Genomic DNA, 22,962 nt, shown 5'->3' with positions numbered 1-22,962 from the left:
TAGTCAAGCGTCATAGGCTCTTTCTGACAGAACCTGTCAGTATGCTAATGGCTGGCCGGCATGCCAAAGAGAAAGTCTGTCTTTTCTGAAGAGCTCCAGGAGGCTTACTCCTTCCTGCATAAAGTACCCGGCAACGAACATGCTGCTCTCACGGCATCCGTGGTGTTGAAAGGTGTGCTCGGTAGGTGTGCTAAGCCCTAAAATGTGATGGAAACGCCTGTGGCGCGTGCATAAGTGCATACATGTGCGTGTGCATGAATGTGCGGCACAATTAAAGGCGAGGAGCAGCACCAGACCTTTATGACTCACTGAGTGAATCAGGTGTGAGCAGACTCAGAGATCTAAAAACAGTCAACTGGTTTAGAAGGAGGAGAGAAAGGAGGGGAGGGAACGAGGCTATCGCTGCCTGATCAGCCACTGCCACCACCGAATGAGAAGTGTTATACCGCGAAATGAGTGTTACTGGGAGGTGTTTCTCTGCAAAGGTTTAGTTTTTGTGGCAGCCCGGAAGTGCGTGATCATTATTCACACTGGCAGGAGGTGGAGCAGGTAGGACGTGTCAGTTCTTTGCTCAAAACATCTTTGTGGACCAGTAACCAACGCGCCATGGACCAGTTTGGAGCCTGGTCACTGCTCGCTGGTCTACCTTACACACTTAAGCAAAGACACAAAACAATTCCACAAAGCAGTCTGTAGTTTTATCCGTTACTGGCAAGACAAAGTCAGCCACACTAACCACAAACATTTAAAACTCCAGCACATTGGAGTTTAATTTGGCTTTATTTTAGACCTCCCACACTAGAGCTTTGGTTGCTTTCAGGCGAGCTCGGGTCTCTTTTAGGGGCTCCACGCTAATTCGAACTTGTATTTTATCTGTAAAAACCAAGCACTGAGGCCTGATGTCAATGTAATAGATCAAACATTGCATAGACATCACATCAGCAGCCCATAATCCACACAAGCAGGTGCGCTGCATTAGGCCCAAACCAGCGTGTTAACAATTAAAATACCTGGCTGAGTGATGTTTCATTTATGCATGGTCTTCTTTTTATCTGAAGCGAAGTGTTTTTGGTGCAATCCCTCGGATCCGATGAAGAGGTCGTCCTCACCCACTGATGTCTAAATTATAAAAACGAGCAGGACTGAAAATATGTGCAGATACAACAGTGCTGCCATTTGCAGTGAAACGCTCCAACTTGAGCTTTTAAGCGTCGCTCCAGTTGAGTGAAGTTGATGCTCAAAGCACTGACGCTTTGTACTTAGCCTACCCATGATCCTGCTGTAAAATCACTGGTCAAGATATCTGTCATCAGTAAATCATTTCCACTCAGAATTAGTCATCTGTCCTGGTTTCATGTTTTGTCTGGAAGGGTATTACAGACCCACTAATCTTTAAGATTCTCCAAATCTATTATAACAGAGACACATCAAAATCTTGTTTGATATGCATGAAAAGCACTTAAATAAGATTAATTAAAGCTCTTAATATCATTCTCGATCTCACCTGTATTATGTGTTCTCTGACTGTTTGTATATTCCAGGTAAAAAGCCTTGTTTTCCTGTGCAAGCAATCTTGTTGGTGAGATGGGCTTTTCAAAGGCTCAATACATCTGCTCCGGTTTGCTTCAAGTCCATCTGGTACACATTTCCAGTGCCAGAGGGGACTTAGAGTAGAAGTTGAATATTGATTAGACCAATCTGAAATATTCGCCTCCTTAGAGCAGTTGACACCACACGCCCCCGCAAGATTAAGTGAACGAGCGGCCCACTGAATTCATTTAACGGCTAAGTTAACTTCTTGAGTGCCCTTACAGACTTGCATTATCGCGGCATTGACCCCCCGCAGTGAGTAATGGGATGATCCATACGGTCAGAGTAACATGAAAAATGAGCTGAAAAAAAGCAAGAAATGTTCAAAAACATGTCTGTTGTACTGAATGACAACTTTTTCGCTGTTGTGTACGGTGTCAAATATAGTTTGGTCATTTTTGAGAAATAGAAAAAGGTGGCAGAAGAAGGAATCAAGGCAGAGTCTATTGTTTTCCTGCTGGGCGTGAGTTGAGAAGGGCATCACATAAAGTTCCACCAAAGCCTGATCGAAGGAAAACTACCTGCAAGTGCTAACACGGAGTAATGTGGTGTTACAGTAGACTATCTCTGAATCTGCTGCAGAACTGATGGATTCTTCACATTATGCTATTTAATATGTTGCATGGTGCTCCTCTGCCCTCGCTGCCGTGCTTTTTCATCTGCTCTGGACGGCGGGGATCCATTTGCTGAGCAATTCCCTTAATTCCCAGAAGCTGTAGTTATCATTAAAGGAGAAATCTGCCAGTGTAGTTTCTGTCAGAAACGGTTCTTTTCTGCTGAGATATTGCACCATAAAACCTCCTGTCAATAGTTGTCTTCTTCCAGACTGCAGTTTTAGCTCAGTCAGTGCCGTGAACCTGCTTTGGCTTGAAGGAAATGATGCACATTACTTGTTAATGGAGAGCGCTGTTTCTCCTCATTCTCTCCATTTCGGATGTAAACCGGACTGTGCCGTGAGTTTTGGAGATGTGTTCACATAAAATGACACGCTGTTATTCTCTAAGGTACTGCTTCTTTTCCCCCAGAACGCTACAGCTGATGCTGCAGCATCACAATAATCAGCGCTGTGTTGATAATAACCACATCTGGCGCGGCAGCTTTATTACTGGTGACAAAACACCTCCCTCCTCTGGGCCCGAGTGGCCTTCCTGCCGTTTCACAGCTGAAGCGTTTAGTTAGCTGTTGCATCAAAGACAGCTGCGCGTCATGTCTCCATATCCTTCCTCTTTTCATAAGCTGATGTATGTTTTTCATTTTGGTTCTTGGTTTGGTTCACATATCAACCTCTCAGCTTGTCTTTCTCGCTCTCTGCTCTCCTTGGCTTTGTTTCAAGGTGCAGTACGCAGCCGTTTGCAGTGTTAGACTCCGATAAATCCGCCATGAGACGCACAAACTTAGCGACTAGCTGGTGAACACAGTGGAGCTTTTATCTGCTAAAGAGCTGAAAAAAAAAATGTCCACGAGGAGCTGATGAAAATCAAAAACAGAGCTAAAAGGGGAGTCAGTATTGCACTTACATTTGCCAGATGGCCAGAAACAGAACTCCAAATGAATGTCATATTTGTTGGATGCTGCTGTGAAAGTGTTGCGTAAACAGGTTGCTCCCTTTGCCCTCAATTGGCCAAAAAAAATAAATAAGTGAATGGTGAATGCAGGTTTAATGTTTAATGCAAGACTTTTCTTATCCAAATTCAGTCTAAGAATATGAGGTGTTGTGTGCGTATGCTACAGCCCATCTGAGACAAATAGAATATACATGTAAAAAAAAAAATGACTTTAGCTTTCATATTTTTAACACTCATTGAACCAAATGGTTTGCCTTTTGGCCCAAGAGCTGCAACAAGTTTTACAGCATTAGCATGGAGCACAAAAGGCAGGGACAAATGAAAGACTCTGGTGACTTATTAATTTTCAGTTGTTAGGATGGACTTAAGTTGCAGCATGGAATAGCAAAACAAATTCTCATCAACTGCAAGATATAGCCTGGGCACAAAATGCCTTTTGCCGGAGGTTGTTTTGAGTCCTGACAGGCTCAGGCTGAAAATGTCAAGTTGTTATATAGCTGTCATCTCGGAGCCAGTAATGAGGAAGGTGATATTGCTCAGACCTGAGCGCCCAAACAGGTGATGCTCGTCACACGGGTGGTCAGCCTCGTGATTTTTCTTTTAAGTGCCACCTCCTTCCGCAGCCCCGCTGCCACTGTCGAACTATGCTCCTGCCAATTACAGCTCCGGCTTGAGTGAGCATTGTTGGACGTAATAATAGGGACGCCTCGCCTAGCTTGCCAAGCTGTAATTGTTGAGCTCTAAATGGACACTGGATTGTTCTGAATTGTTGTTTGGATGTCCACAACATGGTAAAGTGGGACAATTTGTGCGTTTTGTTTGTCTCTGTCTTTATATTTACATGTTTTTTCTATAGTCATCATAACTGGTGTGGCTTGGCTGACCTGGAAGACTCCTGAAAATTAACCCATCTGTAGATTATGGGTATAAGTACAACAAAAGGCAAATGTTTCCCATCTTTGTAACATGTGGGCGAAATAAACCTCAATTTGAGCTGTCCGGGAAAATAAATGGGAAGGATGTTAGAAAAATAAGAAACAAATGGCTGCTTCCTTGTCCCTGCAGAATGAACCAGGCTCCCACCAGTGGGTTTGAGGAGGATGTGGGTGCCAGAACGACACATCACGTCATGTATCCAGAAAGTGCCATAGACCTGGACGACACCACCAGTCTCGTGCTGATCCCTTTCAAGACTCTGGACCTGCAGTGGATGATTAGCGCTCTGACCACCGGTACCATTAAATTGTAAGTGTACTTATCAGATGTTAAAGGTGCACTAATCAATATTTACATATCAAGAGTGGTGCAAATGAGTCTGTGTGATGAGAAAGGTGTTGCTCCGAGTGACCTTATGAATCACCTTACCCTCAGCAGATCTCCTCGGCTTTACAGAGCAAACATCCTGGCACCACACGACCGACAGACAAAGTTAGCAACTAGCTGGTCCATATATCATGGAGCATTTAGCAGCTAAGGAGCCAGAGTCTGGGGATGGTGGAGACCAAAACAGAGCCAAAAGGAAAGTTGATATTGGACTGGCCAGGTGGCCAGAAACAACCCTAAAAAGGGGGGCAGGGATTAAATGTCCACAACTCTTGTATGTCTCAATACACGATAGTATATTGAGTTCAGACATGTATGCTCGCTTTATTGTGATTATTTCATGGTTTGAATTTCTTTTTCTTTTTTTAACTTCCCTGTCACAGATGCATGAGCATGATTTCTGTAGCCATCATTCAGTCACACGTTTCAGAAGTCCTTAAAATTAAGCCAACATGCATCACTGTTACACTGCATTTGCTGGCATTCAACCAAGAAATACTTATTCTACATCCACAAGAGGCTCTCTCATTTTTGAAAGTGATGAAAAATGGGCTTTAATCTCATTTGGAAATGTGGGGAGTAGAGGTGCTTCATCTACAACTCAATTTGTCAATGAAACGAGAGTTCAAGAACTTTAACTGCCTTATCAAAGCATCACCATGCATCATGCATGTGTCGCACTCCCACGTTCACTTCCCCTCTCCAAATACCAGATTGTTCTAACAATCACCCTCACTCAGTATTGCTATTTGTCAGATTGCCATAACAAGTATAATCACTCAGCCTTAATCTCCCAGTAAATTTCACCTTCAGCTGCTTCATTCTCAGTGACCTGGAATCATTAGCTTGATTACTGGACATCCAGGAAAAAAAATGAAGCCGCTGCCAATTAATGCCGCTGCCAACGACTCAAACACGCCAACATGTTAGATGGTGGGAGGACGAGTAAATCCAAACAAATGTTTCCTATAAATATGCAGTTGCCTTCCAACTCTGCCAAAGCAATCATTCTGCATCATTAAATTTCACTGTACTGGCAGTAATGTCAGCATTAGCCCAACAGCCATTAGATCTTAACTGAGTGTTGTGAATGATTTTGTTGCATTTTCTAGTCTTGTGAAATAAAACGGGGCTCTATGAAAGGACTGGACTGCGTGAAGGGACGCAGGACTGCTCCGCAAACTTTGAAAAGGAGCTCCTCTCTGAAAAAGTGTCAAGCCAGTGTGTGTTAAAGGATGTACTTTTTAACATTAGGGTGTATAATGTCGTCTTTCGTACAATTCACCAGACTCATGACCGGTCATTTTCGTATTCATTCACCACAAAACGGAGAGGAGCAGTTGGGCTCATCTGTTGCACAGAGCATATTTCTAAATGGCATTAGAGCAGTCTGTATAATCTTTGAACTTTAATGGCAGTCACTGCTGTGGAGGTAATAGCCTTGATAAACCTTGCTTTAATTGGAAACATTTGTATCTCACCGTTTCCTCATTACTTTTCGTTTCAGTCATTAGCATGCCACCCCTTTACGGTCTCAGCAGAGTCTGCACAGGCGTGGTGTGGAATTTGCACTGACTTGATTTAGACTTTAACGGTTCGATATCTTTGTTTTATTAGCTCCTTTATATGGAGTTAGTATAAACGAATGACTTTCATGGAAGCTGCACACACCTTTATTTAAAGGGCCTCTCCCAGTTTTATGGTTTAACTCAACTCTCTTCACCAACCTGGAATGCCAAACAACTCCGCACTGCTCTCGCCTGATGAGTCAAAAAGCAAAAACGTCGATTGTGAGCATATGTTAATGCGAAGAGCTCTGAATCTGCCCGTGAGATGTAATCAGCTTTCTCCATACAGTTGTGAAAAGGACAGACACTGGGTATTTATTTTTAGACATGTCCTCAGTTAAATGCGATTAAAATCACGGGTGGATGGATCATACTGAGACTGTGGACGTGATACCAGACAAACATCGTTCTGCAGAAACAGCATCACTGCTTCTCATGGCAAAGCCCGGTCTTTAAGCTGCTGGTGTTTTCTTGTGTTACAGCACGTATGCACCTGTTTCATCCAGGATAAAGGCAAACAAAGATAAGGTGAGTTACACAAAGGCCAACGATTTTTTCATATCATTAATCATACCTGGCACTGCTTTTGTTTGTGTGTCATTGTCAAACATCTCACTCCAAAACAGTGGGCATGAATTACTGTGTGCTGACGCCAGTGTGCCCATCTCGCTGAAGTGTCACATGCTGATTCTTAGTGGTACTTCCAGTGGTGAAAAGTAACTAAGTACACTTACTCAAGTGCTTTACTTAAATAAAAATATTATACTTTTTGCTTCAGTTAAGAGGGTCAGCTCAAACTACTAACAGCAGCCCCAGAACAAAGCTCTCCAAACCACTCTTTACCTTTGAGTGTACATATTCTTTCTTCCTTATATTTCTTTTTCAGTAAAGAGTTTTTTATGTCAAATTGTGTAAAATTAAGCATGTCAGTGTACAGAAATGAATTTATTCTCTTGGGAACTTGCAGAAGAAACTCCTATGACTCTTTTGCAGGTGTTGATTTACAGTCCCACATTTTTCAAATATGTCTATGAGTCTTGGCTTGATGGTCATGGACGATATCCTTCCACTGGCTTCCTCAGCTTACTGTTCGCCATCCACATATGTGATGAGGTAAGCTGACCTGCTGCGCACCTGATATTAGGTGCAAATTGAACAAAGTGTACTGATGAATGAGTGGGTATGATGTTTTCCTGTGCTTGTGACATGATGCTTCTATTCCTCGCTTGCTCCAGGTCAGTGTGTTTGGATATGGTGCAGACCAGTATGGAAACTGGCACCACTACTGGGAGAAGAACCATTTGGCCGGTGCTTTCCGACACACAGGAGTCCATGACGGGGATTATGAATATAATGTCACCCTGCTGCTGGCAGACAAGCACAAAATCCGAATGTTTAAAGGCAGATGATACCAAGCCCATATGTGCGATGGGACGACCACCAAATGAACCTCAACATCCTTCTAATGTTTATTTTTCCTTCCCCTTTCTCTGGGAGAACATTTCTGCCATTATCCCCAAAGAGATTCTCCCATGAATTCTTCTGTTCTGTTCATTTCCCAGTTCATCACTTCAAGCAACAGCTTTTGTCTCAATTCGATTCATTTTTTTTCATACATAGCGTCATTTAACGACAAAAGTTGGCTCACGGCACTTTGACATACAGAGCAGGTCTGTGCTCTCTAATGTACAGAGACCCAACAGTTCACTATTCAACATTTCAGACGAGGCAAAAGCAGCACTGCCACTTGTTTCAGAATCTGTGACCCCAAATCACACAGTGAACACACAGACAACATGAAAAGATACGATAAAGCATGCTATACATAAAAAGACTGAGTACTATTATATAGTATGTGTATACTCTCTATTTTCTCTTTTCTATAAATGGTTAGCATTGTGGCTACCTGAAGCTTTGTGTGTAAATGATCACTGACACAAATGAGTCAGACAAAGTGCCATATTACCCTGTTGATGTATACTGTAGACATAGCAGAGGGGGATTTTGTGCAAAGTTCATCAGTGTCATTTATACAGGAAGAGTGTCTCATATAATTTTAACCGCTGTCCAATGATCTAAAAGGTGTATACTGGAAGCAGTTTGAGTCCAAGAAACAAACTTAAAAGCATTTTAATGAGCTTTAGAACAAAAACACCACTGACAATACTGTAAATGTCACTTGAGGATAAATGATCACCATACAGCAGCAAAGGTGTTTTACATTGTAATACTGGCAGGTATGAGAGAGAGTATCAGCTCTTTTTCCACCACACTGACCGATTCTGACCGAAACCATAAAAACTACGTGCGCTGCAGAGTTGCTCGTATCTTGCTTGTCTGATTGGGGCTGTAAAATATAAGGCTACAATCAAAATCAGGCCCGAAGAACATAGTTTACTGTAATGTGACATAGATTACCCACAGGAACGAAGCCAGGTCCCTCCAACACCTTGCGCACAGGTTTGACTATACGAAAAAGTCCCTAAATTTGTAATATTTATTAATTGGTTTGTTCAACTGAATATTTATTTATGTACATATTTTGTTAACCAAAGAGTCAACAAAGAGAGTCAATCAAATTTGAACAAATTGAAAAAAAATGCTAAATGCTAAAATCAGCGACCCAAAACAACTTGTACGTTTATAGCCACGCTAGCAGTGTGGCTCTCGGGATGGCAATGCCCATTGGTCAGTAGCTCCGCCAGACATTCATGTTCTCCATGAATCTCAAGAACTTTCCTGATCCCCTGATTTTTTTTCCTCTAACGCCGCCAGCAGGTTTAGAGCAAAATATCCTAACAGCCATGAAATGGATTACAATGAAATTTGGCATACACACACTCATGTCCCCCGCAGGATGAATGTAATAACCCTTTTTCATTTAACTTCATCATCAGGTCAAAAATATAATTTTTGCATTTTTTGCTAATTAGCAAACATTAGCACGCTAAACTTGCGGTCGGTAGCATTTAGCTCCGTACGTGCAGCGTCACAGAGCTGCTTGAATGGCTGCAGAATTGAAGCTGTAGCTGCAGCTATCGGCACAGTGCTGGAGCAGCGTCAAAGGCTCAGATGGTTGAGATTATTGAGATTAAGATTATGATTCACATCCTTTTAACTACATGAATCATAACAAAGTGAGCAGAGTCGTGCTATAGTGAAGCCACTGAGGGGATAGAAAGGTTTAAGTGCTCGAGGTGTTACTCAAGCACCAGGTTCTTTTTCACGTTGCAGACGCACATCATTCATCATGGGAATATAAAACAGCCTATACAGGGGTGCCTTAGCATTAAAATCAATGATGTACACTTTTGATGTCCATTGTGACATAGGTTTTTCATGAAAATTGGGTGTGAAGTGCCTTTAATGGGATTTTTAAACTATTTACCATTTTTTTGTGCTGTATTGTAATTCTGCCATTTGCATCACTGTATTTGTCAGCAACCTTTATAAGTTTGTGTTATTGCGGTATATACAGTGTCAGTTTTAAAGAATCATATGCATGATACACACAGTATAACCATCTTTGTCAGTGAGAGTTTTGTGTATGCCACAGAACAAGCTGTTTGTTGTATGCACATAGTGTCGGGATATCACCATCTTTGGCTCTGCAGTTTTGATGAAAGCAGCTATGTTTTGTCCAGGCTCAACATTATTAGCTGCACTTGCTGAACTTGTCGTAGATGTCTAAATACTAAATGCTTTATGACTTAAAGAAACACAGAAGCTTTTATCCCGCCCTCGTGGTGTCATTTTCACAATCAAATCTGTGATCTGAAATGTCGCAAGCCTCACATTCGTCAGGACCTGAGCTCGGTGGTGCTTCTCTAATAGGCTATGATTTGCTCCATGTGCCTTGAAACATAATGGGACATTTGCCCGGTCAGTGTCTTCATGATGGCTTTTCTCTCCATGTGAGAGCAGGCCGATAAGCAGAGGAACCACAATATTTGTTCAGTTCAAATTTGTCAGCCAACTTGTAGATGACGGTGGTGTACAGTTGTTGAGCAGGGGACACTGTCACCTAGTGGACACGAACATGCATCAGCATTAACGTCACTTGATTTGTCCTTTATATGACTGATGTGATGGCTTAATATGAACTGACACTCACTCACTGTAGGCCTAATCATTGTTTAATGTTCAAAGTTTGTCACTCACCTGTATTTGATATACTTTTCCATCCAGTTATTTGAAAATCATTAAAAACTCACCTTCACAAATATCTCATGTTTATGTCCGTGGCTTATTTTTTGTTGTCTGAAGAAGGTCACTGCTGCTGACTTGCGTGGGATGGATAATGAAAACTTGCATTATTCAGTTATTCAGTGGACTCCAACAGCATGGTGAAATACAATTGGAGCTTGTTTTTTTTTGCTGCTAAAATGTGTGAAAAGGACAAGGAGGTTAATTAATTCTAAATAATACATTTCAGAACTTTATGCAGATTTTGTGTGGGTAAGCTGTCATTTAGCTTGCATGCAGGCTGGCATACATGAACCACACTGAAGCACGTCAGCCTGTAACAGTGGAGACAAGTCAAATGCATCCCAGTGTTTGGAAGTTAATGGTGGTGTAAATGGTTTAATTTCACAAAGGAAAATGTGGATCATTTTGAATGAACGATTTCCTTGATTTGAAGAGAAATACATCACATTTCAGTGGTTCTAGCCATTAATTGTTTCTAAAAAAAAAATATGAAGATGCGCCCCATGGCAACAACTTTGAACATATTTCTCTGGTTTCTGTTGTTATGAAGATTGTCTTTTTTCTCAAAGGTATTCATCTCATGTCCATCATTTAAAATGTTTTCTTTTAAAGGATGAAAACTGAAACATGGCCATTTGTCAGCTTCAATTAGCGAGGGGGTGTTCATTTGAGTGCCCCTCTCTGTGTGGTATGTTTATTTAAACCACCGTTACACGCTGCAACTAACACACCAGAATACTGATTAAAACATTTTGTGAAAGCCAGAGGTTATTGTTTCTTCTTTCTGTTTACTACACAAGGAAACTACTGAATCTATGCTGTTATGTCACCTCATGTTTCTTGCTGAGATAATCTACGTATAAACACGTAAAGTGAGACCATCAGAATGCACATGTGATGTAATCTGATAAACTGCTGTTGTTATCCCTGAAGAATCGGCTGCCGGAGTGCTGCTACGCGTTCATGTTCTTTGCTTTTTTTGTTCATTATGAGGCAGCTCAACCTCTCACAGCTTGACTTCACAGCACAGCTGTTTTGTGGCTGCTGTGGGGGGAAACTGGTTCATTTTCACAAATTAGTGTAATTAGTGTGCTTGCTGAATCAGCGAGCGCCTCCTATTAATAAACTTTATACTTTTTTATCCATAGCTTTAATGGCTGTCCATTGTCAACGACACAACCTACATTCATCAGCACTTATAATGACATGAACGGTATGGGAGTTATTATGAGATATTGAATGTATTTAAGGCAATGGGCATATTCACTCAATGTATTTATATATACACTGCACATGTTACATTAAAATTTCACAATGTTCCCTTTGGCTCGCTGATTATCTATGTATAAGCTCATAATAACGGCATGGAAAGGTAATGAGATGTAGAATGCGTTGAACTGTATGGCATCAGCTCAGTCTCTAAGTTATTTACATCTCATCCAGTGTATAATAACACTGCAAGCAAAATTCAGTATGCTCAGTATTGCACACTGATGAGCTTCTTCTGAGCACATATTGATGACACTTGTGATTTATTTTAATGCAAAGTATGGCATATAATTCAATAATAGATACTCTGCTTAAAATGAAAACATTTCTAGTTTTCAAGAGATATAAACCAGATGTGAACTTGCTGGCATCTCATTCCATCCCATTTCACACAGACAGAATAATCTGAGTAATTCGAAGCTATGCATTGCATTACGGCCCATACATGCAGGGTTGCATTCAGTCTCAGGACTAGCTCATCATATATGCAGTGCTACTATAGTGAAGATAACATGCAGTATGGAAAACTGATCAAGCATGTATAAGCTTATCATAAAAAGCTGCAGGGTACATGCATGGAAGTGTGTTGGACTTGCAGCCATTGAATGTATAACTCAGACATTACATGTCAAGGCTATTTAAATTGTACGTTCACGCATGAATGCTTCCACAGTATAATTCAGTGACTGAACACAATGCAGTTTAAAAGATTCAGTGTGGCCTTCTGATCAAATGACGACTTTAGTGTGAGTCATAAAATGCAGTTAAGTGCTCAAGAGCGTCATCCTCTCCTCCCTATATAACTTAGAACTCTATACAACACTGACTGCTGTCCGATTTCACAAGCCTCATAGTCGTATGGTGAAGGAACGTCCTTCAGTTCTGATTAAAATTTTTATAAGTTATGAAATAGTATGAGGTTTTCATATGCTTACAGTGCACCACGTTCTAACAGCAGTGGCAGAACACCTTAAACTGCAATGTAAAAATAATCCATTGCAAGTAAAAGTCCAGCATTAAGAGTTTTATTCTTACTGCAAAAGCACAATGGCATTATTGACAAAATGTGAAAGAATAAAAAGTGTACATCATTGTGTGATACATTATTGGATTATTATTATTGATGCATGAACGTGTAAGCAATATTTTTGAGTAGTTCAGTCTATAATAATACGTAAAGTCTAATGGGTTGACCGCCTGTTTTGTACATGTAATTAAATATGCAAATGAATTAGTAACTGTAACAAAATGTGGTGGAATAACAGCACAAGTTCAATATTTCCCTTTAAAGCGTGTTGGAGTAGAATTCCAGTTCCACTTCCACTTTTAGATAGACAGATAGATAAAAATATAGAACTAAGCTGTATAAAATAAACCTCTGGCGGTTAAATGTGGACACAGTAGAGCATTTGTGCAAAATGACAGTGTACAACAATCGCTTTGTCCACAATTAAGTCCAGCATATAGATGTGTGTGTGATAAAGTCCAGCATATAGATGTGTGTGTGATAAAGTCCTTTTCCTTTTCCTTTTCTTATTTCCACCACGTTAAACAGTGGCATATATTTGTATTATATAATACAGTGAGTTCATTTTTCAGGAAACAGCAGCACAAAACAATTTCAGGTCTTTGTAATGGCGTGACGTGATCTACATCACTGGGATAGAAAGAAAGAAAGAAAGAAAGAAAGAAAGAAAGAAAGAAAGAAAGAAAGAAAGAAAAAATAAATTGATCATAAACAAATAAGGTATAGATAAACACAGACTTTTGGGTGACAGTCTCAATTATAATATTAGTTGCTTAAATATATTTAAAATAACTAAATAAATAATAATAATAATAGTAATAATAGTTGCTCCCGCTGGCACCATGGTGCTGATGATGAACTGTCTGTTCCCCTTTAACACGTGCAGCTGATGACGCCACCTGCTGGTCAACAAGCAGCACAACAAGGAAGTGTTCATGACTGAGTCCACTTCCAGGACGGACGGAGCGCTTCTCTGGACAGATGTTTTCTCTGTAGCACAGGTAGGCAAAGCTCCTCAATCCTTCGTCACAAGGTATTTTCTCCCTCTGTGGCCAGAATGAAAGGCAGAAGCGATAAAGTACAGCGTCAGAGGGGAAACATGGCCGCTGTGGCCGCTGCTTTCACTTTCTAGTTGGCGGACATGAGTGAGCGTAGCGTCCGTGAACTTCAGGCTCAGTCCGCAGTAAAGAAGCAGAAACAAAGCGCTACACTGGCTCTACATGTGAACCGCTGAAGTAAAGCTTTCTTGTGGCGAACATTTCTCTCCTTAATGAAGAAGCAGCTCCACAGGCCGAGCTTCCTGTCAGGTGTCAGGGAGGCCGGAGTAACCGTCCTGTCAGCCTCGTTTCCTAAGTCTCTCCACGTAAACAAACAAATGCTGCCGTTTTTAAAGCTGGCTCACACTTTATTTTAAGGTAATTAAAATCCTAATTAATCTCAGTTAGAGCAGCTTCCTTTCTTCCTGTCCATTAGCAGTAATCAGGTTTTTGAGGAAATGGCCTGGTGTACTGTATGTTCATGCTGAATAAGTGTTTTAGAATGGCTTATTAAAAGCCAATATGATTCTAGCATACATGCTAATAAGCAGCTAGTTAATGGTGAATATGTGTGCACTAATATAAAATGACTTCTGTTAAATGTAGTTGAGTGACAGTAAATATGTTGTGTATCTATGAGAAAAGACCATAAGATCAGACTTCTTCTTCTTTGGTTACATTAAAGGACAAACGTTGGATATCTCCCATAAGTTTAGAGATCAGTCGTGATTATACTTTTCAAGGTTTGATGCCATGTTTTGATGCATATGGGTCAACATTAAATTGAATTAAATCAGCACACAATCATGTCATATGTTTCAAAAGGCAACTTTCTGTTAAACTGCTCATGGATAACCTCACTTAGTACAGGACTGAGCTGTAACAGAGGGGTTAAACTGTGTTACTGCTACAAGTGGGCAAAATGAATTATCTATAATAGTAATTATCACAGCATTATCTTATTATCAGTATGTTCAGCCACCTATAAAAATATTATTAGTGGCACAATGAAAAGTAAAGTGGTCATACATTTGAGTTGATTTGAACCCCTTCAGCTGGTGTGGTGTAACCTGTATGTGTTTGTATTTTCCAGGATGCCTGTTGAAAGCCCGGAGGAGAGGACGGTGGAGGTGCTGGCGCTGCCCGCGGGAGTGGACGAGGAGCTGCTCTGCCTGTACTTCGAGAATAAGCGCCGCTCCGGGGGAGGTCCACTTGTCTCTGTGGAGAGGAAGGGTGATGGAGCCATACTGGTGTTTGAAGAGGCAGAAGGCAAGTGCAACACAGAGGGTATTTGTCTGGGATATTTTTTGCATGTATATCCATATATGGATTTGATTTGTTAGCCTTTGATATTATCTGCTTTCAAAGTGTTCTTTATCCAATTTACCAACCAAAAAAATATATCATCATTGGCAACAGGTGCATTGGTGTAGTCTGCACAGCACTTGATGGAGGTAGAATATGCACAGTTTCTTAGAGGACCAAACTCCCAAACAGATTAAAAGCTTTTAAACATCACTCCCTTTTAGCTCCAGAAGCACTGGAGTAGAGACAAGCATTACTGCACTGGCACACAGAAAATTCTACTTCAACTTTGCCTTTATTTCTGCTCTGCTCATTCTAACAGCTGCAGCCCAAGTGTTGTCCAAAGGGCACCACGTTCTGCATAATGTGGAGCTGAGTGTGAGAAAGCCGGCCTCCAAGGACCCGTGTAGACTGCTGCTGCGGGGGATCAACCCCAGCACCAGCGTCGAGATGATAGAGCTCTACGTGGAGAACATGATGGGGCTGAACGTGCCTGACTACACTCTGCATCCATCGGCAGGGAGAGATTCCATCCTCATTCACCTCAGCCAACCCTTCTTGAAAGGTGTGTTGAATGCACATGTTGTCTTGTTTCTTCAAAACATGCTGATGTTTTTTTAATGTTTCCAAATGCTCCAAATTTTCTTTCACCGTAAATTGTTGTTTTTCTTTTTTTTTCTGTAGATTTCCAAAACCTTAGTGCTAAAATCTCCAAAAGGACACTTGATGGGGCCGTGGTCGCTCTTGAGCAGATTGAGCAAACTGACTCCGTGTTAGTGGAGAACCTGCACCCCAGCATCACCCCAGACCTGCTCACAATGTATTTTGAGAACAAGGGAGGTGGGAATCAGAAGGTGAAGGAGGTCGCAATGCTTTCAGAGGGTACAGCCAAGGTGTCCTTTGTCAATTATGACTGTAAGTTTTGTATTAGGCAACCTTTTAAACTCTTTGGTTCTTGCCTGGCAGTTTTCTTTCTTAAACAAAAGGTCTGTATTTCTTTTATCAGCTGTGGGCCCTGTCCTGGATCACGCACACAAGCTGGAAGGTGCTGATCTTGTCGTGGTGCCGTACTTCGACTTTCTTCAAGCCACGCAAAGTTTAACATCGCAAGACTCTGGAGTTGGAAGCCAAGATGTGACGGAGAGAAACTCAGAGGATCTGAGTGATATGCAGATGCAGACCAGTCCTCCCATGGTGGTCAGTACAAACAGCCAGTCCTCCTCTCTGACAGCCTCAAAGCCCCTTGCTGCCTGCGAGGCAGTAGAGAAAGCGGCGGAGGAAGTCACAGAGGATCAAATGGAGGTCGAAGATATGCTATCAAGCCATATTACTATTACTGACATAGTCAAACTTGCTTTGTTTCAACTCAGCACCTTTCAGCGGGACACTGAAAAGGCTCACCCAAATGTCACTGTGCAACTCAAAGACAATGGTGTACACATTGCAGGTAATGACAGACGAACACTTCAGCTGGTCAAACACTCTATCTTGGACTATTTTGCCAACATGGCTGAGGCTCATTTCACCCTCGAACCAGAAAAGGCTGAGCTTCTTGCAAGAAAAGATGTGAAAGAGCGACTACTGCAGACCATGAATCAGTCTGGATCACCGCCGGCTACGTACACCGTATCAGACTGTAACGCTGTAGTAACCTCAATATCACAGGACTCGGCTGTCCAAGCATGTAGCTTTTTGAAATCCCAGCTGGGTCACTTCAGCATACCGATGGCCGGCGAGTATGAAGGCATGTTTTATTGCAGAGAATGGTCTGAGTTCCTGCAGGCTCTGGGTTTCTCCTCTGTAAAGGTGTCAGAGCGAGGGGGGAATATTGATGTGTGGACTCTGAAAGGGATGGAGAATGAGAAGCAGACTGCTATCCTGGAGTTTCTCAACACACCCATTGAGAGGGACACAGTTATCTCTATGGTACCAGGCATGCTGAAATACATCCAGATCCATTGTCATCAGCTGTTGGCTGACATGGACCAAGTGTCTATCTTTCCACTCGAAGCAGAGGATGCGTGTGGGTTAAAGGTATGTGGCGTATCAGTGTGTAGATTGTTTGAGTGCAGTGCACTTTTCAAGCTCCTTTTTTATTCATTTCTGGTGCCCTTTTAACATTATATATAAAATCCCTAGACTCATCAGATTGTTTCATCTTTTCTCCCTTTCATCTTTTTTTTCTTTTTTTAACGTACCTGATAGATCCATGGCCAGGCTGTCGCTTGTCAAATGGCTGAGGAGGTGTTGCAAGGTGTGGTCTCTTCTATCTGCACCAGAACCATCACAGTAAACGCTCCAGGAGTGACCCGCTTTTTGGACGACAAGGACTGCAAGAGCATCCTGAAAGAGATGGAGACAAAGTTTCAGGTCTATATCATCACAAAACACGTGCCCTGGGAACCCCTGCCACACCAGGTAACGTAAGGATGGAACAAAGCAAGTGTTTCCTTTTGTATTCCTCTGTGTTTTTTTTTTGTTTTTGAAGCTATATCCAACTTCATTCTTCCGCACTTCCTCTCAGACGACTCAGCTCAGCGGCATACACAAGTGAAAACTGCTGTTTACTGTTTGTCTGAAGAAGTCTGCTGGCCATTTTTCAAAGCATACCAGTTTCTTAGATTGATGAATGTACTTTCTGAGCCTCCAGCCACTGGTTCAGTAATGTTTGTATGAGAATCAAGTTATCACAGAGTTCACAGAGTCCCATTATAATTCAGGTACAGTGTGAGGAGAGAGGACCGTTGAAACTTTTTCTTGTTGGTGAATATGAATTCTTGTTGAAAAAATCTCAACAGCAAACTTTTAATGCATATTTATATACATATAGTCTCCAATTCTGCTTATTGCTCTTCTTCTGGCATGGATTATTCTAGCAGCATAGTATGTAAATGTGATGCTTTTCTGCAGCTCACTCTCTCATATTATCTCATAGCTTGACAGACGTTCCATGCACTCACAAGTGCAAGACACATTTTCACTTAGTTCTTGCAGCTGCTCTACCACACAATGAAAACATTCCTAGTGTTGGGGAAGCAAGCTGTTTTTGTAGGAAGTCTTTGCTGTCTTGCTGAAAAATTCACTGTGCAAGACCAAGAAATGAAAAAGGAATAAGAAAGGATGGAGCAAGGCTAGCTGTTTCCACCTGTTTCCAGTCTCCTGCTAAGCTAAGCTAATTGCCAGCTTGCTTCATGTTTTACAAACAGGTATAGGAGGTGGTATTGATCTTTTTATCTAGCTCTCAAGAAAGCAAATAAGTAGTTCTTAAAATGTCAAACTATTCTTTTAATGGCACTTTATGTTTATAAAGCCTGATCCATTTCAGATCGTTTGATTATTGCGAGCTATTGTACTCCTGGTACACGAGCTGATAAAAATGCGTCGGCACACTCATGAGAATCACACCCTGACTGACGACACCAAATGAATAAACAGCAGCCAGCAGTTTAATGAAATATATCATCACTGTTCAGTGAGCCGTGGAAGTGGAACCACCTCTGCTTTAAAGGCAATAAAACAGAGCAGGATCAGTGTGACTCTGCTTCACCAAATGTGCACCAAAGATCAGCAGAAAAACAAAATCTATCCATTGTTTGGTTTTATATTTTATTAGTCTTACCAAGATGTTTTTTTCTTTTTGTTATTGTTACGGTTTCCTACCTTCCGTACAGAAAATGTATTATATTACAGTTATAATTTTTCTGACATTAAGTCAGAATCAGCTAATTTACATGTAAATGTGAAGTAATTTGCATATATGATGCATAATATTCACATAATAAAAACTAAATCATCCTTTAAAAAGAATATGCAGAGGCATTCATTGGCATGTGGATGACAGAGAACAGCTTTTTCACACATGTGAAAAAGATGTCTGTCTGCGAAAATGTGTTTTTAATTGCACCTGGTTTGCAAAAATAAAGTCATTTGTAAGACACGTACAGCTGACCACCGACCAGTTATAATGAATGTATTTGCAAACTATCCATTGTCAACATGTTTGGTTTATTTTCCCTACAATATCTGCTCCTGGCAGATGAAGAATGATTAATGTTGTCATGGCTGTGCTATGTTAAGGTGATTTGAGGCACTTGTTCCGTGTTTTTACATGCATTACGCTGTGTGTCTTGTTTTATCTTTTATGCTTTGCTGTGTGTAGACCCCAGGAAGAAGAGCTGCTACCTAAGTGGCAGCTAATGGGGATCCAAATAATGAATTCAGGCCTCCTTGTGGCAGAAACATTCTGAGTTCACAGAAACATTGTTTTTATTTTTTCAGGACATTTTTGAAACAGCATGGACCATGATGTCCCACACAAACTTCCAGAAAGTGTCTTCGGATAGTTCTGCACAGGAGTTAAAATCAGATTCAGTGCAAACTGATGATAATGCAGCTGCAGGCAGAGGTAATCAATAATTCATTAACTTAAATAGCAGCTTCAATAATTTGTCTTATTTCCGTGCAGTCTCAAACTGTCTGTTTGCCTCTTTGTAGGCCTTTTAGAGGAGGCAAAGAGAATCGTCTCAGCCATCGATGGAAGACACGAGGAGGGTGTGTCCAATTCAGACCAACTTGATGATATGGATGACATGGACCTGTACACAGCCGAGGATCCGACCAGCCTGGCAGACCAAGACTCTGACGTGATAGCTGTGGACGCTTCCCAGCCCTCAGCTGAAGGGAACACTATGAGTGGGTTACCCCAGCTGAGTGATGGACCTCTTGGCCTTTCTAGTGACCTCGAAGAAGAGGCCCAACTGTCTCTAGCTATTCAGTACTCTATGGAGTCGAGCCATTGGTCCCTGGAGGATGAGGAGAAACAGATGCAAAAAGCCTTGGAGCTGTCCAAGAAAATGATCCAACATGAAGCATCCTGTAGTAGTAACAACAAGAGCCCCCAGGTGAAGCAGCGTAAGAGGCCCATCAATATTTCCTTACAAGACACCATTAAGGCAGCCAACACCATACAGCTAGATGTGTTTGCAGGTTATAATTGTGACCTGATTCGGGTGGACATAGCCTTTGGGAAAAGGGTCAGCCAGAGACAGGTTGAGGAGAAACTCGAGCACAGGACTGTGAAGAACATGTCCGAGTACCACAGGAAGTGTCTGGAGTTGATTAAGAGGAAGCACGCGGTCGAGATTCAAGTCCAGGGCACCGTAATCACTGTTTCTGGCTTCAAGGACTTTGTGAAGGGAGCACTGTGTGACCTGAAGCTGCTGCTGGAGAAATTGTCTAATTCTGTATCTGACCAGGAAATTCTGAAAGCTGTCCAGTGGGTGCATCATGACCCAGTCTCTTCAGACACGACTCCCTATTCACCGGACGCTACAGTGTTCATCGAGAATGTTTGGAGGATGAAGCTGAAAAAGATTGATATTTTGCTGGACAATCAGCCCCACACCATAAACTTCGAGAAAATGCAAGAATACAGCATAAGTTCTGGGAAGTCTGTGAAAATTTCCAGGAAGTTGATCAATGTAGGGGATTTGGTTGAGGAAGTACCAGGTAAAAGGAACTTTATATATACTAAATTTTACTGATTCAGATAACATTTATTGATCCACTCAGTTATATTGTTGATCCATCTGATCATCCTTTACTGCATTTAGCGAGATTTGGGGCTCCATATCCATGCGGATAAATGATAAATGATGTGAATTGTAAAAATAAGAAAATCTAATATGAAAGGGAATCCTGTGTTAACAGAAGAGGAATACTCTCTGCTGTCAAACATGCCTGAAGTGACCAAAGTGCACGAGGAGTCTGATGAATTTCAGAATGTGGTGAAGAACTTCTATGAGACCATACAGGAATACCACAGCAAAATCAGAATCATTCAGGTGAAAAAATGAGCTATATATTTTGCAACAAATGAGCTGGTGAGCCTGTAGTAACGCAAAGATTTTCCCCAGGTGGAGAAGCTCATGAATCGACTGCTGTACAATCAGTACAAGTTGAAGAAGGCGAGCGTACTGCAGCGTGCCGTGTATCCGGAAGTTGAACGGACGCTCTACCATGGCACAAGTGAGACGAGTGTGAAAGAGATCTGCGTCCATGGATTCAACAGAAGCTTCTGTGGAAAGAATGGTATGTTTTTGGCACCGCTGTTCTCTTGTCTGACTCAGTTTGTTGTATCTTTGGTGTCAATTTCTGACATCTTGGTTTCTCTCCACAGCCACCGTCTATGGTCAAGGAGTGTATTTTGCTGTCAACTCTGCGCTGTCGGTCCATGATCAGTACTCACCCCCCAACGCAGATGGATACAAGTTTGTTTTCGTGTCAAAGGTTCTAACGGGAGACTACACTAAAGGCTGCCACTCGATGAAGGCGGCCCCGCTGAAGGAGACTGGTGATATTCCAATCAGATACGACAGCGTGACTGACGACATCACGAAGCCGACCATGTTTGTCATCTTCAACGATACGCAGGCTTTTCCTGAATATCTCATCACGTGCCAGAGAATCCACCGCTGAAGAAGACGGATGAGTCATCAGATCATAACCACCAAATGTCGAGAAAAGGACTGCTTTTGTTTGAATGTTTCTGCCTTGATTAAAAAAGTGAATTTGATTTATAAAGGGCTAATAGGTTGTTGTGTACAGTGGATACTTTTATTGTGGTGATTGTAATTTCATTAAGTTCTTTGTTGTCGACTGATCAGTTGCTCCCCTTTCTTCAGTTTAGTCAAGTCTGCTCAAGAGAAACTCAAACAGCTGAACCCAAAAAGCCCATTTCAGTTAAGTAGCTTTAAAGGTGCCCTTTGAGTACAATAAGTCTCATTGTGCCATGTCTTTAAATAGATGGGACACAGCAGTTATTGCATGACATTTCACTTGTAACAGTCAGTTTGGTGCTTGTTGGGATTGCTCACCAAGCTCCAGTGTTTATTCGGCTATCTTAAACTTGCAAGCATCCGAAATATGTTGTATTTTTGATTTAAAAATAAACCATAAACAATATGTTGCACACAGTTCTTGATTTCCCTGCATATGATTGTATTAATGTGAACACAACAGTTTTGGTTTGTAACTCTGTCGTCTGCCAACAATACTGAATACGCTCCTCTCAAATATTTTACTACCAAAATTACAGACCAAATGATTTGATCTGAAAATGTTTCATACATTGTGTATATTTATTTGCTTTTGGTTCAGTTATTTGACTTTCCCTGTGGTAACTGTTGTGCAGGATTTTTGTTCCGCCCATACGAGAATAGGTAGCTCCTAAATGTAATTGCAGTATCTACCTGGTATGCTAGTAAAGCAGCTGTTCCACATGCAACAATGAAGAAAATATTGAAAAAATGATCACTATGTTGTCAAAGAGAATGAAAATTAGGACTTTGCTGGAAATAACCAGAGCTGCTGTAGCTAATTTTTTGCTATCTATAATGTATTGAAAGTTTTAAGGCTTGTGCATCCACATCTAGCCTGCACTTTAAAGGAATGTGTATTGTTTGTATTATTTTAATGAAAGTAGCCTCTGAGCTCAGCGTTGTGTGTTGTGCACAAAGCGTGACGGTGTTTACTCACTGTGGTGAACAGGGTCTGCAGAATGTGTGGACGCACAAATGACAAGTGCCTGTTTAGAAGTCCTTTTTCATCAATGAAGTCCTTCAATCACAAATCTTTGGGTTTTATTATATCTTTAACTTCTGCCCAGGAATGTGTTTACTTTTTTTGTTATTACAGATGCTGTAAATGTGCTTTTTTGTTTTGTTTTAGAAAACATTAAAAAGAAAAACAAAATGTGATTAGCTGATTTTTAGTTATGTTGTCCTCTTGGCAAGGAAAAATGATACAGAGGTACATGATGAAAACATCTATTTGAAATTTAGGATATCTATCAGTTGAAATTATAGGAATGCATCTATGACAAAGGGCACTGAAAATATGAACCTATTTTAAACATGTTTTGCAAGTGAAGGTACACATCCATTCAGACTCTATAAAGGTTTGGAACTGTGGGGGGCAGCAGCACACATCGGAGCAGCTAGTCCGCCCAGTCAAGAAAAGACAAAGAAGAGTGGCGCGACCTGCCGTAAAACCTGAAGAAGAAGATTTCA

The 22,962-nt window shown here is 41.3% G+C and overlaps 2 protein-coding genes across 6 annotated transcripts in view; both read left to right on the top strand.

The window, feature by feature from the left end:
• LOC121619291 (CMP-N-acetylneuraminate-beta-galactosamide-alpha-2,3-sialyltransferase 1-like) overlaps positions 1–11,203 on the top strand; it is a 68,107-nt gene extending 56,904 nt beyond the window's left edge. For all 5 annotated transcript variants that reach the window (XM_041954879.1, XM_041954882.1, XM_041954878.1 and 2 more), the window contains 4 exons: positions 4,221–4,400; positions 6,529–6,574; positions 7,040–7,159; positions 7,282–11,203. In XM_041954879.1, the coding sequence (XP_041810813.1) occupies positions 4,221–4,400; positions 6,529–6,574; positions 7,040–7,159; positions 7,282–7,455 (520 nt within the window). In that variant the 3' untranslated portion in view covers positions 7,456–11,203. The remainder of the gene's footprint in view (positions 1–4,220; positions 4,401–6,528; positions 6,575–7,039; positions 7,160–7,281) is intronic.
• Positions 11,204–13,433: 2,230 nt separating this feature from the next.
• On the top strand, positions 13,434–21,867 carry parp10 (poly(ADP-ribose) polymerase family member 10). Its single transcript, XM_041955331.1, has 11 exons — positions 13,434–13,552; positions 14,682–14,857; positions 15,216–15,458; positions 15,578–15,808; positions 15,900–16,927; positions 17,099–17,311; positions 19,172–19,298; positions 19,388–20,401; positions 20,603–20,736; positions 20,809–20,983; positions 21,072–21,867. Exons 2-11 carry the CDS (start codon positions 14,683–14,685, stop codon positions 21,368–21,370), a joined length of 3,639 nt encoding a protein of 1,212 aa, XP_041811265.1. The 5' UTR covers positions 13,434–13,552; position 14,682; the 3' UTR covers positions 21,371–21,867.
• Positions 21,868–22,962: the final 1,095 nt, after the last annotated feature.

This window comes from Chelmon rostratus, chromosome 16, assembly GCF_017976325.1.
Source record: "Chelmon rostratus isolate fCheRos1 chromosome 16, fCheRos1.pri, whole genome shotgun sequence".
Lineage (NCBI taxonomy): Eukaryota > Metazoa > Chordata > Actinopteri > Chaetodontiformes > Chaetodontidae > Chelmon > Chelmon rostratus.
This window is presented reverse-complemented; position numbering and strand designations above follow the sequence as displayed.

Coding starts and splice junctions, on each gene's coding strand:
- parp10 (XM_041955331.1), top strand. CDS start 14,683: ATGCCTGTTGAAAGCCCGGAGGAGAGGACGGTGGAGGTGCTGGCGCTG. Junction 15,459..15,577: donor CAGCCAACCCTTCTTGAAAG/GTGTGTTGAATG, acceptor TTTTTTCTGTAG/ATTTCCAAAACCTTAGTGCT. Junction 17,312..19,171: donor GGGAACCCCTGCCACACCAG/GTAACGTAAGGA, acceptor TTATTTTTTCAG/GACATTTTTGAAACAGCATG.